Here is a 17417-nt window from a genome sequence, read left to right on the forward strand (position 1 = left end):
TACAAAACTTGATTGCCTTGGAAAGTAATCTCCAAGAGAGAACGCACATACAGGGGTGTCACACCAAATTCTGGGCCCTGGGTACTAAGGATTCACTCACATTTTGTGCTTTAACTATTGAAAAATAGCAGATCTACAAGCTCGCAGCGCGGCACTCGAGCTTGTAGATCTGCTATTTTTGGAAAAATCATGAAAATTTCAAATTAATATATCAAATCCTTCTAAGGTTTTTTGAAAAAAATAAAACCTATGTTTCTATGTCAGTGGTGCTCAAACCTTTTCATGTGAAGGACCCCCAAAATGATATGTATTTGGCCACGGACCCCCATCTCAAAATATTCAGTTCCAGGGACCCCCCTGAAGCAAAATTTGAGTTACAAATGTTCGCTTAAAAAGTACATATATTCAAAGATTTGCACACGTTTTCACGACTTTTCAAAAATAGCAGATCTACAAGCTCGCAGCGCGGCACTCGGTGCCGCGCTGTGAGCTTGTATATCTGCTATTTTTCAATAGCTAAAGTATAAAATAATTAAGGCCACTCCACCTTGGGCCCTAGTAACTCAGTCCCACTCCCCCCCCCCCCCCCCCCCCCTTTGTGACGCCCCTGCACACGCACTTTGAACAACAATCCCGGTGACTTCAAAACTGGACTGAACACTATCTCCCCTGACCCTCATTCAGAGAGGGGCTGTAAGAGGAGACATAAAAATAAGAATCAGGCTTTATGGGTGTAACAACATGTGCATGCAGTGTGTTCTTCGTATAGAGTTGGAGGGAACATAACGACGCTGCGTTCAAACAATGGCCTCTACTCTAAAGTATGTCGGATTCTGGTGGCATGAAAACGAGACGGTGTCTAGTAAGGCTGGGCAATGTATCGGAAATATATCAAAATCGAGGTATCAACATGCAAGGTATACATATCGACGAAGATGGCTTGAAATGAGGTACTGGTGTATGTGTCAAAGTAATTAAAGCAGAAATAAGCAGTTTTCTGCTGACATAAGCAGTAATCATGCAATTGCATATTTAAAAAAATATATATTTTAATTTTATTTTATTCAGGCGGCTAACAATGCTTTCTAAAGAAATGTTGTGTGTGTGACACTTCCTGGGGCTACATACTGCCTCCAAAACTAGATTTTTTATCTGTGAGAAGTTCTGTCATTGGTCGATTAAACTGGGTGCCCATCCAAAATAACAGAACAAACTTGTTCTTGTTCTTGTTCAGATTGGTTGACCTGTCTGTCAATCCTTTTAGCCCCGGTCGGCTGGTTCATGCACCAATGAGCTGCTAATGACAGAGCTTCTTACAGGTAAAATAATAGTTTTGGAGGTAGACTGCGGCTCCTAGAAGCGCCACAGAGACTAGATTTTTTTTAGGGGGCATCGTTAGACGCCTGAATATAATAAAATAAAAATAGAAAATAAAAATAAGCAATTGCATGATTCCTGCTTATGTCAGCAGAAAACTGCTTATTTATGCTTTAACAGACACACTATGCATGCACGTAGCACATGCAAAAAAGAAGTCCATCTGTAACCAGGTGTGGTTATTTCAATAAAACCTACCTAACCTTTCTATGTGTACTGTGCAGTGTGCATGCATGATATGCTATTCATTGTCTGGGTTAGGCAGGCAGTGGACCTAAAGCAGAAAAAAACATTTAAAAGATATAAGGCAATTGTTTGGACTAATATCTTGAGTAATATCGAAATTGAGGTATTCGTATTCGTTATTGAATATTGAAGGTTTTCCTAATATCACCCAACCTTGTTGTCTAGTACTTGTCTAGTAGGCTATGTTTTAAATCCAGTCTGGGAACTGTTGACGGTCACTTTGAAAAACAGAAAGAGCGTGCTAATTATACAATGTTTTTATAATTTATATTGTTTGTTTTGAGTTATTTTTACAGAGCAATCTTCGTTCCCACTCTCACCAATGTAATGGTGGGTCATGACCAAAAGAATAAGATCGCAGATACAATCGGCCGAAATGAGTTTTCTCAGACGGCTGGTATCTCCCTTAGGAGATACCGTTAGCGCGAGAGGTTCAGTCATCTGCGAGTAGGGATGGGACGATATGAAGATTTCTTATCACGATTATTGTGACAAAAGAAATTGCGATTTATGATATTATCGCGATAATCAAAATCCATTATCCTGGGGTGGAACATTTGCCAAAAAATTGCAGATCTACAAGCTCACAACATGTCGCAACGCGACTCGTTGTGAGGTGTAGATCGCCTATTTTTCAGCAAAGACATTTGATAGAGAGTGAAAAAAAGACTATCAAGTATGTATATTATAAGTACCTTTTACTAATTATAGAAGATTTAAGTGGTACGGGATATGCAGCTCTGCAAATAAAAGGTGAATTGATCCCAGTGCATGACGGAGGACGATATCACGATAAATTAAATCTCCACGATATGATTATCCTAAGTGTTTTTTTTTAATCACGATAAACAATAATATCGCTTGTTGTCCCATCCCTATCAAAGGACTCGGAGTAGAACCGCAGCTCCTTCACTTGGAGAGGAGCCAGCTTAGGTGGTTCGGGCATCTAATTAGTACGGATGTCTCCTGAGAGTCTCCCTAGGGAGGTCCTCATTCCGTGTCTCACTGGGAGGAGACCCCCTGCCAGACCAAGGACCAGATGGGGGGATTATGTCTCCACACTGGGCTTGGAACGCCTCGGGATCCCCCAGGAGAAAGTGGCTAATGTTGCTCGGGAAAGGGAATTCTGGAGCTCTCTGGAGCTCACTGCTGGAACGGCTGCCCCCACGATCCGTTTCCGGATAAGCAGTTGAAGATGGATGGATGTATGGTCAATTAGTCCTAAAAAGACAGCATTTTCCTCCCCATGTGTACGTGGTTAGCCGTTCAAACTCTTCATCCCAAGTGGACTAAAGCAGTGGTTCTCAAACTCGGGGTCAGGATTTTGTGGGGTCCCCAGATGATTAGCTTAATGTATTTTTTTTTCTCACTCAATGGTAAACAAATCAACACACAGTATAAGCGTATGTGGGTATCTGCACATTTCTAAAGTGACAATTTAAGGACTTTCAAGACCGTTGTAATACCAAACTGGTCAAACTGTCAAATATTAAGTAAGCAAGAGGCGAACATTGTGAAAATAGCCGATCTACATGCTCACAACGCCTCGCATTGCGAGGCGTTGTGAGCATGTAGATCTGCTATTTTCACAATATTCATCTGTGGAACCGTCATATTAAATGTAATACCTACAATTCCAAGTGCTTGTCAGGGTGGGGGTCCCCAGTTCAAATATGTTTATTTTGGGGGTCACAGTCTAAAAAAGGTTTGAGAACCCCCTGACTAAAGGCATGAGTGGATTGTGGGGTTCTCTATAGTGGCGTTTCCATAAAGCATCTTAATGCGCATTAAGCCTTTTGAGCTTAAATCTTTTTAAGGAAACACTTCAAAATTCGAATAAACTTTCATTATCCACAAAAACTTTTATCCGCTCAGAGGAGGTGGATTTTGAGGCTTTATCGAATAAACTAAATGTGCATTAGAGAATGGAAACGGGTCAGACAATAATTGCGAAAAAAATATGACGTTCTGGGTCCTCCAACTTAACACTTTCCCCTGCCGCTTAACATCCATTGTATAGCGTTTATAGCCCACGGAGTGACACGGACCGTGTGCAAATTCCTCCCGTTTTCACCTCCCGGAGTCAAGCCATCCGTGGCTAACCCTTCCTCATCACACGGTGTTGCGTGCCAAAAGTGGCAGATCTACACGCTCACAGCAGCTCGCATCCGCGTCTCCGCGCAGCGTTGTACTTGTGAGCTTGCAGATCGGCCACCTTCCAGAGGACGCTGAAACTTGCAGGATGAGCACTGTGCAGCGATCGAGTCACAGCAGTCAGACGTGCAGTGCTCACGTCTCGGTTCGGTCTGAAAAAAATCAGCCCGATCAACTCATGCGACCGTCACTAATTCAAATGACACCCGCAAATGGAAACAGCCTAAAATCGCTTGGTCTTAATGCAAATTTCTGATCATTCGCTTCTTATTTTCGAATAAGCTTATGGAAACATGGCTTTTGACTCTACCTCGGTCGTTGAGGCTGTAGATGGAGTCCAGCTCTGAGACCGGGGCTCCTGTAATGTCCAGCAGCAGCTTACTGGACACTCCCATGCACAGAGACTCCTTCAGACACAGTTCTGGAAGAGAAGCACGGAAAAAGGACAAGTCCTGTTTATTGCAAAAGGACTCCAAATGGCCTCCAATTAATGTAAGGTCTAAATGTAAACATCTTAAAGCTGCAATCCGTAACTTCAAGGGTCTTCGATGGGGGGTCCGGGGACCCCTAGTGGGTCCTCAGAGTTACTACAGGGGGTCCTCCATATCTTTGTGTGACAGCAGCTTTTTTCCCCCCTCCTTTTCTATATTAACAACTTGAACCCTAGCGTCCACATTCTGAGAACTTTAGACAAAAATAGCAGATCTACAAGGAGGTTTCGTGTAGAGGGGAAAAAGAGCAGACTAAGTACAGAGTGAAAGGTCAAGTTTATTAAGTATTGACGGTTCAATCAAGTGGTTAAATATCTGAAAACACAAATTTACATGTCATGAATCCAAAATACACTGATGATTGTGCTGTCAAACAATGAAACTATATGGAATCTATGGGTTGTGGGGGTCCCTGCTTCATCTCTCTCTCGACTAAGGGGTCCTTGGTCTGAAAACGTTGAACACCCCTGCATAACAAGATTCAGTGGGTATGAGGTGCTCACGAAGTCAAAACACACAACTCACATGGCTCACTTCAAGCCACACTCATAAACAAGTCAAGGATATCGTTAAAAAGCCTTTAAAAGCCAAGAGAATACTGTGAATGAAGGGGAATACAATTAAAACGGTTAAACAAGACATACAAGGCCGGTGACCTGAGGGAGACCGGGACATTATGGCAGGGGTTCCCAAACTGTTTTGTCTCAGGGCACCCCATAAATATTGTTTTAATCCGAGGCACCCCTACATTATAATGTTCACTCCCAGCACCTTATATTTATAGCATATCGTCATTGTCGGGTGGAAACCTTGTATGTCCAAAACCGTTCGTTTTGTATTTATCATCTATAAAATGTACTAAACTAGTGATTCACTCCCAGCACCTTATATTTATAGCATATCGTCGTCGTCAGGTGGAAACCCGTTTGTTTTGTATACATCATCTATAAAATGTACTAAACTAGTGAAAACTGCAGATCTACAAGCACACAACAAGCACACAACGCCTCGCACCACGAGGCGTTGTGTGCTTGTAGATCGGCCTTTAAAAAAAAAGATTTCGATTAAATGGATTGGTTTGATCGCAGAGGCGTCAATTGGGTATGGCAAGATATGGCAGCTGCTATACCTTGGCTACAGGGGGTAAATAATAAACTGTTGTGCCTGTTGCTAAGGTATGGCAACATGACTGCGCGTGCAAGACACCAGTCATGTTGCCATACCTTAGCTTTTACTGAACTGACGCCACTGTTTGATGGGCTAAGGCCTACCGGTGTTGTTGATGGCGTGCGTCCAGAGCAGCTGGGCGATGTCATGGGTCCAGGCCTCCCTGTCCTCAGGCTTGTGAGTCTGCAGGGTGAGACAGTCCTTGGTGCGGGGGGCCTGGCGCACCCACAGCTCAAACCTCAGGCCGTCGTCGCCCACGCTCTGCGTCAGACCCATCTCCCCTGACTGAGCACCCAGGAGGAGGAGGGCGGAGATGAGAGAGAGAGAGAGAGAGAGAGAGGAGAAAGAAAAACTGTTGGAACATTGTGTGTATTGGACCAATGCTATTTGTAAAATAGTATTGATTTTTGACTGATAAACCCTTTTAACCCAATGAGTGCCCCGGGCCACAAGGTGCCGCTAAAGTGCCAGAAATATCTCTATAGGCCTTCGCTCTAGCTTCCGTCGACACTGCCCGTAGTGCCTTGGGATTTCACTACAGCCACTGTTACGTATGACGAGAGGAGGAAGTTAGCTAACACTTAGCCATTAGCGTCTTTATTTTTTAGAAGCCCGATCTAAAGCTATTTCAGTCGCAAAAAAACTTTGTCTTTGGTCTGGGAACACAATTCAGAGAAAATGCTCTCTAAAGATGTGACTTTGTATTGGATTCGGCGGCGCGATGCGGCGGCGTTGCCCGATTATGGCCCGTGGATGGCCGAGTCTCGGCCCCGGCCATGGATGGAAATTTAGACCGGGGCTTCGTTGAGGCCTCCGATTAATTAATTCATTTTATTAAATATCCCGGACTAGATCGGGATAGGCACCCCGGAATATGTCGCGCCGCCGACAGTATAGATTGAGTTTTTTTGGGGGGGCTCTAAACTTTATTTTAAACCATTTTCAATGGAATAAATCGTCTGACCATCTAGCATCACTCGTTGGAAAGCGTAGGACGACCCAGGACCACCCACATCTCTACAAGCGGCTCAGGGTATGTAAAATAGCAAAACAAATATTGTATTGGATATCCCGATAGCACAAGAAGGGTTAAGACCTGGAAAGCACATGTGTAACTCTAGATTTGAACCACTTTAACCATTATTTTATGCTTGAACTATTACAAAATAGCAAATATGCAAGCTCCCAGTGAGAGCTTGTAGATCTGCTATTTTTGAAGAAGAAAAAAATCATGAAAATTTGAGCAAGTCTTTGAATATATATGTACTTTTTTTGATTGATTGAAGACTTTATTAGAAGTTTGCATAGGAAAAAGTACAGTTTCATGACGGTACAGTTCACTGGTACAAGGTCTACTAAAAGGAGATCCTAGAAAAGACTAAGCTTATTTCCATAGGAAACCATTGAAGTATCTCATATAACATTGAATGACAGACGGATAGAACACAGTACTATGCAGTAGATATAGTCAGGAAAAAAATTGCGAACGGCTGCTGCCTGTAAGTGGTTTTTCAGGGCGATTTTAAAGGATGCTAGTGATCCACACTTCTTTAAGGCCTTCGGTAAAGCGTTCCACATTTTTGTGGTATAGCAGAAGAACGAATTTGACCCTTTCGTTGAGGTGACTCTGGGTTGAACGTGATCTGTGGCGCTGCCTCTGGTGTTGTAATTGTGGACGTCCTTAACGTTTATAAAGTATTGTGCCAGGTACATGGGTATCTTAGTGGTGTAGTGTATCTTGTACACCAGGCCCATTGCAAGTTGCTGCACTCTGTCATCTACTCTGAGCCACCCCACTCTTAACTCATTTAACGCTGATCCTGAGTATACTCGTGAAAAACACTCGAGTATCTAGAGTGCCGATCCCGAGTATACTCGCGTAAAATACTGTATAGAGTAACGCTGGCACTCTTACCCTACGGTCCGTTGGAAAGTCCTGGCACGATTGGACTCGCCGATTCATCATCATCACGGATCCACGTGCACAAAATAGTAATCCCTTAACATGGAGGCCGACGGTGGATCTCATCTTTAATGTCCATTTTCTCCAAAAAACACTTTTAAAGCCAAGGATGGCATTAGATTCTCGCTACAATAACGTAATAACAAAGGCAACGATCGGCCATTACAGCAACGGCATGGGGTGACGATCGCTTCCGTTGAATGACGTCATGACGTCAAACCGGAAATGTTTACGCAATGGACTTCTGGCCTTCAAAATAAGAGAATGGCCGCGGATGGAGCCTGCGAGAGGCACGCTGGACATTTTAACCCGTTCATGTCTGGAGCACTAAATGGGTTAACTGGTGAGTAGCAGTGAGGTGAGTCTGTACAAACGTATGTGTGGTTGTGCACCTTGATGCTGTGCTTGTAGGTGTAGGCGGTGCGTCCCGGGGCGGGGCTCTTCTGCTTGGTGAAGATGATGATGTGCTGGTAGAGGAAGACGCTCCTCAGCCCCGCCCTCTTTCTCCTGGCCCCGCCCCCTCCGCACACCACCAGCTCGCCGTGGCGCACCAGCTCGCCACGCTCCGCCACGGGCACCTGAGAGAGGACACGCACGCACACACACACACACTTAAGGTAACTATGCGTGCAAACATATCAATTACTCACGCACACAGAAACAGAAAGTAGCTTTTACTGTACAAACTATGTATGTACATACATATACCTGTGTACACACATCAAAGTGTTCGAATAGTGGAATATTCGACAGGACTGGCCAAACTGTCAAATATTAAGTAAGCAAGATGCGAACATTGTGAAAATAGCAGATCTACATGCTCACAACGCCTCGCAACGCGAGGCGTTGTGAGCATGTAGATCTGCTATTTTCACAATATTTATCTGCGGAACCGAGCCACATTAAATGTAATACCTACAATTCCAAGTGCTTGTCAGGGCGGGGGTCCCCAGTTCAAATATGTTTATTTTGGAGGTCAGCCTAAAAGGGTTTGAGAACCCCTGGTAATAGAGCATTAACACATTCATCCACCAGGGGCATTGACAACTCATTCTTATGACTTCCTATCTAGCCACGCTTTATAAACTATATATAAGAGAGAAAAAAATATATATATTGAATATTTGAACATTTGAATATTTGGTGAATGCCCTTGTACACACGCACACACGCAAGTACTGTACGTACACCCGCACATGCACACATGCATGTACGTGTGCCCACACATACACTCAAACACAGAGGCACGCGTGTGCGCGCACACATACACATACACTCAAACACAGAGGCACGCGTGTGCGCGCACACATACACATACACTCAAACACAGAGGCGCACACATACCCCTCAGTGGTGTAATGAGAGGGTTTTGGAGCCTGCTATACATTAAGTATCTCAGTGGGATGTGTTTACGCCACTATATAATCTCCTCTCTCCCTCTCAGAGCTTTGGTTGAGAGCCACACACACACACACACACACACACACACACACACACACACACACACACACACACACACACACACACACACACACACACACACACACACACACACACACACACACACACAGTGTAACAAACGGACAGAGAGAGAGAGAGGGGGGGGGGGGGGGGGGGGGAGACTAATAGATACAGCTGTATCATAGTAGCACAACACGAGGCAAGTTGGTTCCAAGGCCAAATCCAGTGTTAATGTTTAATATTGTTCAGGCTTTACTTTGGTTTTGACAACCAGTTCTGGAATTACGTTTTACTGATATTACAGTGAGACAGGAGACATGGACAGAGAGAGTAGGAGGAGTGACATTTAGAAAACATGGCCTTGAACCGGGGACTCACTGTCAGGTAGGGCATTCACCAAATGCCCTACCTGCTGGGACTCGGGCGCCCTAGCTAAATCATTAGAGCATGCCCTGGGCTACATCTGTGCAAAATTTGGCGCTTTTAGACTAATATAGCGGGAAATATCCCTAACACCCCCGACTACTGGGCAGCCGATGTGTTGAGGTTGCAGACCCCCTGCCCTAAACGTCCTCCTAACCCTATCCTCATTTCAAACGAATACAGCGGTCTGCAAAAACACTTTGTTCCTCTCACCGGACAGCCCGCGATGAGGTCGCTGGCCCTGAGGTCGTGGCCGTGGCGCTGGGCGTGTCTGAGGATGGAGAGGGCGGAGTCGGAGGCGGGGTTGAGCCCCCCCAGCTCCTCCAGGGCCTCGCAGTACTGCTCCAGCCTCTGGGGCGGCGCCTGGAGGCACTGGGGGAAGGACAGGGGGGAGAGGGGCGACGCCAGGGGCAGCTTGGTCTGGTAAAGGATGGAGACGGACAGGGAGAAAGGTTAGGGGCAGTCGTTCTGAAAGTGGGAGTCCTCAAAACATGTGTGTGTGTGTGTGTGGGGGGGGGGGTCCCCAGATGATTAGATCAGTGGTTCTAAACCTTTTCAGGCCGCGACCCCCAAAATAATCATATTTTAACTGGTGACCAACCCCCAACATGAGCATTAAGAGTTGAGGCATTACATTTTGTATATCACGGTTCTATTGTGACGGTTCTATTGTCACGGATCTACATGCTCACAACGCCTCGCGTTGCGAGGCGTTGAGAGCATGTAGATCTGCTATTTTCACAATTTCTGCTTCTAATATTTGACAGTTTGGCCAATGTTTAATTTATCATTTCAGAGGTGTTAAAAAGTCCTTAAATTGTCAATGTGCAGATACCCTCTATACACTTAAACTTTATGTTGGTTTGTTTGCTGTTGGGTGAGAAAACAATATTTGCACATTATGTTAATCATCTGGGGACCCCCCAAAATAATGTGGGGACCCCCCTGGGGGTCCCGCCACATAGGTTGAGAACCACTGGATTAGATAATGATTATCTAATGATGATTAGATTAGATTAGATTCCATATCTCGGATCCAATGGGGTTACTGTACACATTTTATTATAATCAAAATTATTGGCTTGAATGCAACAAAAACAAAAACATATTATTGAATTCAAGTCTCCATGGAGTGAAAGTAAAAGATCATGTTGGGGGTGAACTATTACTTTAAAGTGGCTCTATGTAACTTTGTTTTCATGTATAAATTGAATATTTCCAAACTGTATGGTAGCAGTATGCAATATACAATATAACTTATACAATCGGGGTGTTTTTTCTCTTCCTGCTCTTATGTTGAGACATTTAGATCGTGTCAAAGTTCATGTCTCACCTATCTCATTTCTAAATGACAATTTAATGACTTTTAAGACCTTTTAATACCAAATTAGCCAAATTGTCTAATATTACATAATTGTCAATGTCTGGCCAAAACCTCTTAACTCAACTTTTGAGGTTTTAGATTTTTTACATATGAGTGTTGGTTAAAATAATATTGAACCATTGGAAAGTAGTAAAACGTGCTTGGGACAAAACCTCGTAACTCCACACTTTCTGCCAAACCAGCTAACTCCACCCGATTGGCCCTCTCTTTTTTCCATAAATATGTGCTATTGAACACCCTTTACGTCTGTGTGTTCCACACACTCCACTTGAGCTCATTTTCCAGAAAATTTACATTTTGGAGTTAGGAGGTTTCGGCCCGACGGCAGAGATATAAAACATTGTGAGAATAGCCGATCTACAAGCTAAGAAATTGCCATCATCATAATCATCACCATCCTCTTCTTCATCACTATATCCAGAGTCATTATCATCATCATTAGGCTAAAGGGCATCTCTGTAATTATCGCCATGTCAAGAATCATGATCATTCCCCATCAACAGCCATGACAATCTCACAATGTGTGACGTTAGCTAATATTGCCTCCCTGTGGACATTCGAGGCAATGCCTCCCTAAAGCCTATTTTCTTCAATGTTTTCAGGCCAAGGACCCCTTAGTTGAGAGAGAGATGAAGCAGGGACCCCCACTACATATTCATTGTTTGACAGCACAATCATCAGTGTATTTTGGATTCATGTCAATTTGTGTTTTCAGATATTTAACCACTTGAACCGTCAATACTTAATAAACAATTGACCTTTCACTCTGTACTTAGTCTGTTCCTTTTCCCCTCTACACCAAATCACTTTGCCAAAAATAGCCGATCTACAAGTTCAAAGCAGTATAGTAGACCTGGGGAGAATAATACAGGTTAACACCATGGAATACTGGAATAGAAAACCCAACAGCGGTTAGGGACCTGGACAGTCCACTAGGACTGGATTTAACCCATTTTGGCCTAGAATTATTGAATACTTTAACTATTGAAAAATAGCAGATCTACAAGCTCACAGCGCGGCACGAGTGCCGCACTGCGAGCTTGTAATTCTTTTTTTAATCGTGAAAATTAGAATTTTGACCCGATTCTATAAGTGTCTTTTGAATCCCTTCTAAGGTATCTTTTTAAAAAAGCTTGTAGATCTGCTATTTTAGGGGAAGGTTCTAAGAATATGGACACTAGTCAAGTCAATTTATTTTTGAAAAAGGTAGAACAAAGTTTTTCTCACACAAAGATTTTGAGGACCCCCTGTAGTAACTCTGAGGACCCCCTAGGGGTCCCAGACCCACTGTTTCATACTCTGTGAACCATGGACAACGATAACCTATTGGACCTTTGAGCCATGAGATACGAGCCATGGCTTGGCTCACACAGTAAAAATAATAAGGCTTAAGCAGTATAGTAGACCTGGGGAGAATAATACAGGTTAACACCATGGAATACTGGAATAGAAAACCCAACAGCGGTTAGGGACCTGGACAGTCCACTAGGACTGGATTTAACCCATTTTGGCCTAGAATTATTGAATGCTTTAACTATTGAAAAATAGCAGATATACAAGCTCACAGCGCGGCACGAGTGCCGCACTGCGAGCTTGTAGATCTGCAATTCTTTTTTTAATCGTGAAAATTAGAATTTTGACCCGATTCTATAAGTGTCTTTTGAATCCCTTCTAAGGTATCTTTTTAAAAAACCTATGTTTCTATGTCAGCAACCTGTTTAGCCATCGTCAAAGAAAAGGTCCTTTTCACTTAACTGGAGCTCAGTTAGTCTGTTCTTGAGAGACTACTATGTCAGTGGTTCTCAAACCTTTTCATGTGAAGGACCCCCAAAATGATATATTTGGCCACGGACCCTGCATCTCAAAATATTTAGTTCAAGGGACCCCCCCAGAAGCAAAATCTGAGTTATACAAACGTTCGCTTTAAAAATACAAATATTCAAAGCTTTGCACACATTTTCACAACTTTTTCAAAAAATAGCAGATCTACGAGCTTGCGTATATCTGCTATTTTTCCATAGCTAAAGCATTCCATAATTCTAGGCCTAAATGGGTTTAAGAGCCAATGCTTCGGGGGGTGCTTGTACGGAATCTCAATATAGATTCAGAGGTCTTAGTGACTCTGATCTCCTATTCATCGTCCCATTAATAATCTTAGTATCAAACGATGCCGTCGCGATGTATTCTCCGGAGGTAATTGTATCTCGCGAGCTATAATTAGTTTCATTATAATCCCTTTTTAATTAGCTGGTACCAGTATACATCGTGGAATTTAATTAGCTGCACTGTATACAATGAGTTTTTCCTTGACTGACCGACTCTGCGTGTGTATATATAGAGTGGAGACACATCTTTGTAATTGAGCTTGCGATGCCTTTGAAACAGGCTTTGGTTGTGAGATGCTGCTTTTTCACATCTGAGGTACATATTTTTCTTGTTCAATTCAATACTATCACTGCATCAGAATATACTAAACACCAAAGCAAGATGTATTCCTTTTATTTTCATTCATTCACGAATTTAAAGTTGTACTATGTAACTGTCCTCTTTTAGCCTGGGTTTGCTGCATGTCATTGTTACCATTGATCTAATAGAGCATCTCAGTTGAAGCCCCACCCCTGGGGTGGGGCTGGTGTCGGAAGCGTTTTTCCCATTCATTTCTTCCATAGACGTTTCATAAAGTATTTATTTAACGTCTTTTAAGCCTCTGACAAAGCCACCCCGGCTTAAGAGGAATATATATATATTTCTTAATGCAACGATTAATTAGAAAGGTGAAAAAAACGGTACATGACGAAGAAGAAGAAGTTCCACCAATCACAGACGTCGATTTCACTGGATGTACATTTTTAGCAGTATGGGTAATGTAGTTCCTCTCTGTGTGATCTTTATTAAAACATGTGTTGACTAAAACTAGAGTGATTGCATACATACTCGGGGGTTCTGCAGGAGCATATAGAACCATTTTACAACCACAAGCCTACTGGTAAGTGTTCATTGAATTGTTACGATTGTATGGCTGATAATGAAATCCCCTATGGAGTGAATGAATGGGCAGTTTACTTCCGACACCTCACTGCGATGCTCTATAGAGCCTGACACTCATCCTGAATTGACATTTCGTTTCACTCCATTATTCAGTCTGAAAGCCCTTCCAACTACAGCAGTTTCTGGGATGGCCGTTGCCAAAGAGTCAGTCTCATTGGTGTTGTTATGTGGCTGGCTAACCTGTTGCTACTTGCTAACCAAAGAAACCGGCAGAATAGGAGCGCTACTAACTAGTATTATACAACAAGTAGTCCGGCTCTCAATGGAAAACAGGCTCTCCAACCGTGCATCAAACGAGCACAGATGCACTGCTAGACCTGGGCCTAATCACATGAAGAATGTATCACTCCGCAGCGCCACTGCACCTGATTATCCCATGTATGGCACAGCTGCGCCCTCTGGAGGAAAAAACACAGTAGCAGCTTGCAGTGCAAAGTAACTAGCCACTCGCACTGGAGTTGTTGTCATACAATGGTATCGTGACGTGCAGTGAAAATAGCCGATCTACAAGTGACAGCACGTCGTCGCGCCGTGTTGTTACTTGTATATCGGCTATTTTCGCTGCGCGATACGGTCGTACGGCGGAGCATAGCCTATTGGAACTGACAGCTCAGCTGTGGTGATTGCTGCATGCCTCGGTGACTGCTCGCAGCGCAGCTCTTTTTAATCATCAACAGGGACTATTTTTTGTCAGTCAAACTCTTCCAAGGAATCAGATTAGCGATTGTTTAAATTGTGAATTGCCCCACAGTGTGAATAGCATACTTTAATGTGTTTTGTTTGTTGGTGGTTGTATAATTGCAATATTACACTCGAGGGTGTGGGATAACTGAATTATTTGCACTCCTGTGATGCTCGGCGGAACTCGCCTACGGCTCGTTCCTGACGCATCACAGTCATGCAAATAATTCAGTTATCCCACACCCTCTCGTGTAATATTGCTTAAATCAAACACAACAAAACATGTCTGCTACTGATGTTTCATAGCAAGATCGATACAATCGCATGTTACCGCGGCGGGCAACGCGATGTTTGTTTACGAATGGGACGGTGCTAGGTTATTTGGAATCGCACATGAGTTCTGAGAAAACTCCACCCACGCTGCTCACAACCCCCGACGTCATCGAGTTGAAGCGGTGATGATTTGCCGTACAGATTTTCAACCGAGCTAGTCTCTTCAATGAGAGAATCACCAGACCCCTGAATCGCCTTAACATTTTTTTAATGGGAGTGGCTAGCGATTCAGGGGCTGGAGCCAGGCAATGCCTGCTTGCTTGCTCAGGGGATAAATGTTCACCAGTGCTAGTTTTACTGAGGTTAGCTTTAGGTTTAGGTTTAAGGTTTGGTTTAGGTGTATCTCCGTCCCCCAGACTTTCGTCACCTCCATGAAGCCAATCACAATTAAGCTTCCGCTGGCTTAACCCAGTTGCTTTTTTGATACACTCGGACTGAAGAACCTGCAAAAAACAGGCTTTCTTGGGTTTAAAACCCTCTTAGCAGACCTTGTATTGGACTGTACTTTCCTGTGATTTTTAAGTTATAGTTATATTGTTACATATTGTACAAAATTACATTGTATTAATTAAAAAGGTACACACTGTCTTCAAGTCCTATGTCCTGCATGGGAGACCAAAGTTCAACCACTCTTCCAAGACAGCGCGGCACTCAGTGCCGTGCTGTGAGCTTGTATATCTGCTATTTTTTTAACAGTTAAAGCATAAAATAATGGTTAAAGTAATAATGCATAAAAATGCGTCCCTTAAATACTTGCATCTGTAGGTATACATTATGTTCTGTCTCACCTTGAAATAGTCAGCAGCCTGCGTCACCAGTGGAGAGTCCAGTTCTGGTTTGGTCCTGATATAGTGGGAATACTGAAGAAACTGCTCCCTCTGTGTGTGTGTGCGTGTGCGTGTGCGTGTGCGTGTGAGTGTGCGTGCGTGCGTGCGTGTGTGTGTGTGTGTGTGTGTGTGTGTGTGTGTGCGTGCGTGCGTGCGTGTGTGTGTGTGTGTGTGCGTGCGTGTGTATAGAGGGCAGAAGATGTGGCGTGCGAGAAGTAGAAAAAAGGAAAGAAAATAAAAGAACATGGGCGATTAAGTTGTTCAAATCCGTGACAATACAATGCTAATATAATAGCTTCAATGATAATAGGATGGCTATTTCCAAATGGCTGAAATGTATACAGAGCAGAAGTGGTTACTGTATGTTTTGTAACAATAATCAAAATCTACAAAGCAACTAGTAAGTAGTAACTAAAGTTGTCAAAGTGGAGTAAAAGTACAATAATTGCCTGTGAGATGTAGTGGAGTAAAAGCAATTTAAGTATTGGAAACTGGAAATACTGAAGTAAAGTACAAATACCTCAAAAGTGTACTTAAGTGCAGTACTTAAAGGAGCTATAGTCAACTTTTTCATTGTAGGGCCGACACTTTGTTTACATCCTAGTCTATAGACTAGAATGTAAACAAAGTGTCGGTCTGACAATTGCCAAAATTATTATTTTATCATTATTTTACGCTTTTTGTGGTAATTTTTGAATAGAAACACATATATGAAGCTTATTTTTTTATAAAATATTTTTGAAACATTATTTTTATTTTAGCATCCGTTTTTCAAGAAAAAGTTGACTATAGCTCCTTTAAGTAAATCTACTTAGTTACTTAGTTACACACACACACACACACACACACACACACACACACACACACACACACACACACACACACACACACACTCCTCCTGTCGACTAAAAACTCACGTATTTGCTGAAGCAGTCCTGCTGCAGCAGGCTCTGCAGGAGAGCGCCCTCCATGGCGGGGAGGAGGTACTGCGCGTGGAAGCCGCCCAGGCCGGCCCAGCAGGGGAACAGGGCGTGGGCCTTGCCCCGCAGGGCGGGCGGGGTGTCGGGGAGCTCCAGCAAGGGGAGGTACGTCTCCTCCACGCCCTTCAGGACGGCCACGTACTGGCGCTCCGAGCTCAGCATCCTGCACCACAGCAGGTACAGCTTACTGGGGGGAGGAGGCAGAGATGATTGGTTTAGAGCAGTGGTTCTCAACCTGTGGGTCGGGACCCCCAAATTATTTTGGGGGGGTTCCACAGATGATTAACTTATTGTGCAACATTGTTTTCTCACTCAACACAAACCAGCATAAAGTTTAGTATAGAGGGTATCTGCACATTTCTAAAGTGACAATTTAAGGACTTTTTAATACCTCTAAAATGACATTGGCCAAATTGTCAATTATTAGAGGCAGAAATTAATTGTGAAAATATAGCATATATATGCTCACAACGCCTCGCAATTTTGTTGAACTCTTTACAAACGAGATAAGGTTCACACAAAGACAGTCAATGTTTTGTCATTACCCATAACAGTAAAACACATATTCCCGCACACTCGGGAGCAGAATACAGTTCTCTGTAAATGATGGTTCGTGGTCACACCATGGCTCAAGTTTAGACGGTGAGCCTGCGTCATTTTAACAGTTTTTGGAGCTGTGTGGAACACAAGCTCCCTATACGTGGCCGTGTGTGTGTCCGTCCGTGTCTGTCTGTATGTAGCCTCAAAGTTTGGCACGCTACTCCTCCCACAGTTTTTGCACCAAACACTCGCGCCATATGTCAAATCGACCGGCTTACTCGGGAATCGTGTGCTAGTAACTTGCTAAGAGAAAGGTTCTATAGTTTAATTGATATTAATTTA

At 43.4% G+C, this 17417-nt stretch overlaps 1 protein-coding gene across 1 annotated transcript in view; it reads right to left on the bottom strand.

Moving 5' to 3' along the window:
- Positions 1 to 17417, bottom strand: part of arhgef40 (Rho guanine nucleotide exchange factor (GEF) 40) — a gene marked incomplete at both ends in the record, with an annotated part of 135414 nt that overhangs the window by 35170 nt on the left and 82827 nt on the right. Inside the window, 6 exon segments of the mRNA XM_080742275.1 lie at positions 4088 to 4198; positions 5540 to 5720; positions 7791 to 7976; positions 9496 to 9702; positions 15517 to 15606; positions 16473 to 16722. Of these exon segments, the coding sequence (XP_080598401.1) occupies positions 4088 to 4198; positions 5540 to 5720; positions 7791 to 7976; positions 9496 to 9702; positions 15517 to 15606; positions 16473 to 16722 (1025 nt within the window).

Source organism: Nannobrachium achirus (genome assembly GCF_963921795.1).
Source record: "Nannobrachium achirus genome assembly, chromosome: 14".
NCBI classification, from domain to species: Eukaryota; Metazoa; Chordata; class Actinopteri; order Myctophiformes; family Myctophidae; genus Nannobrachium; species Nannobrachium achirus.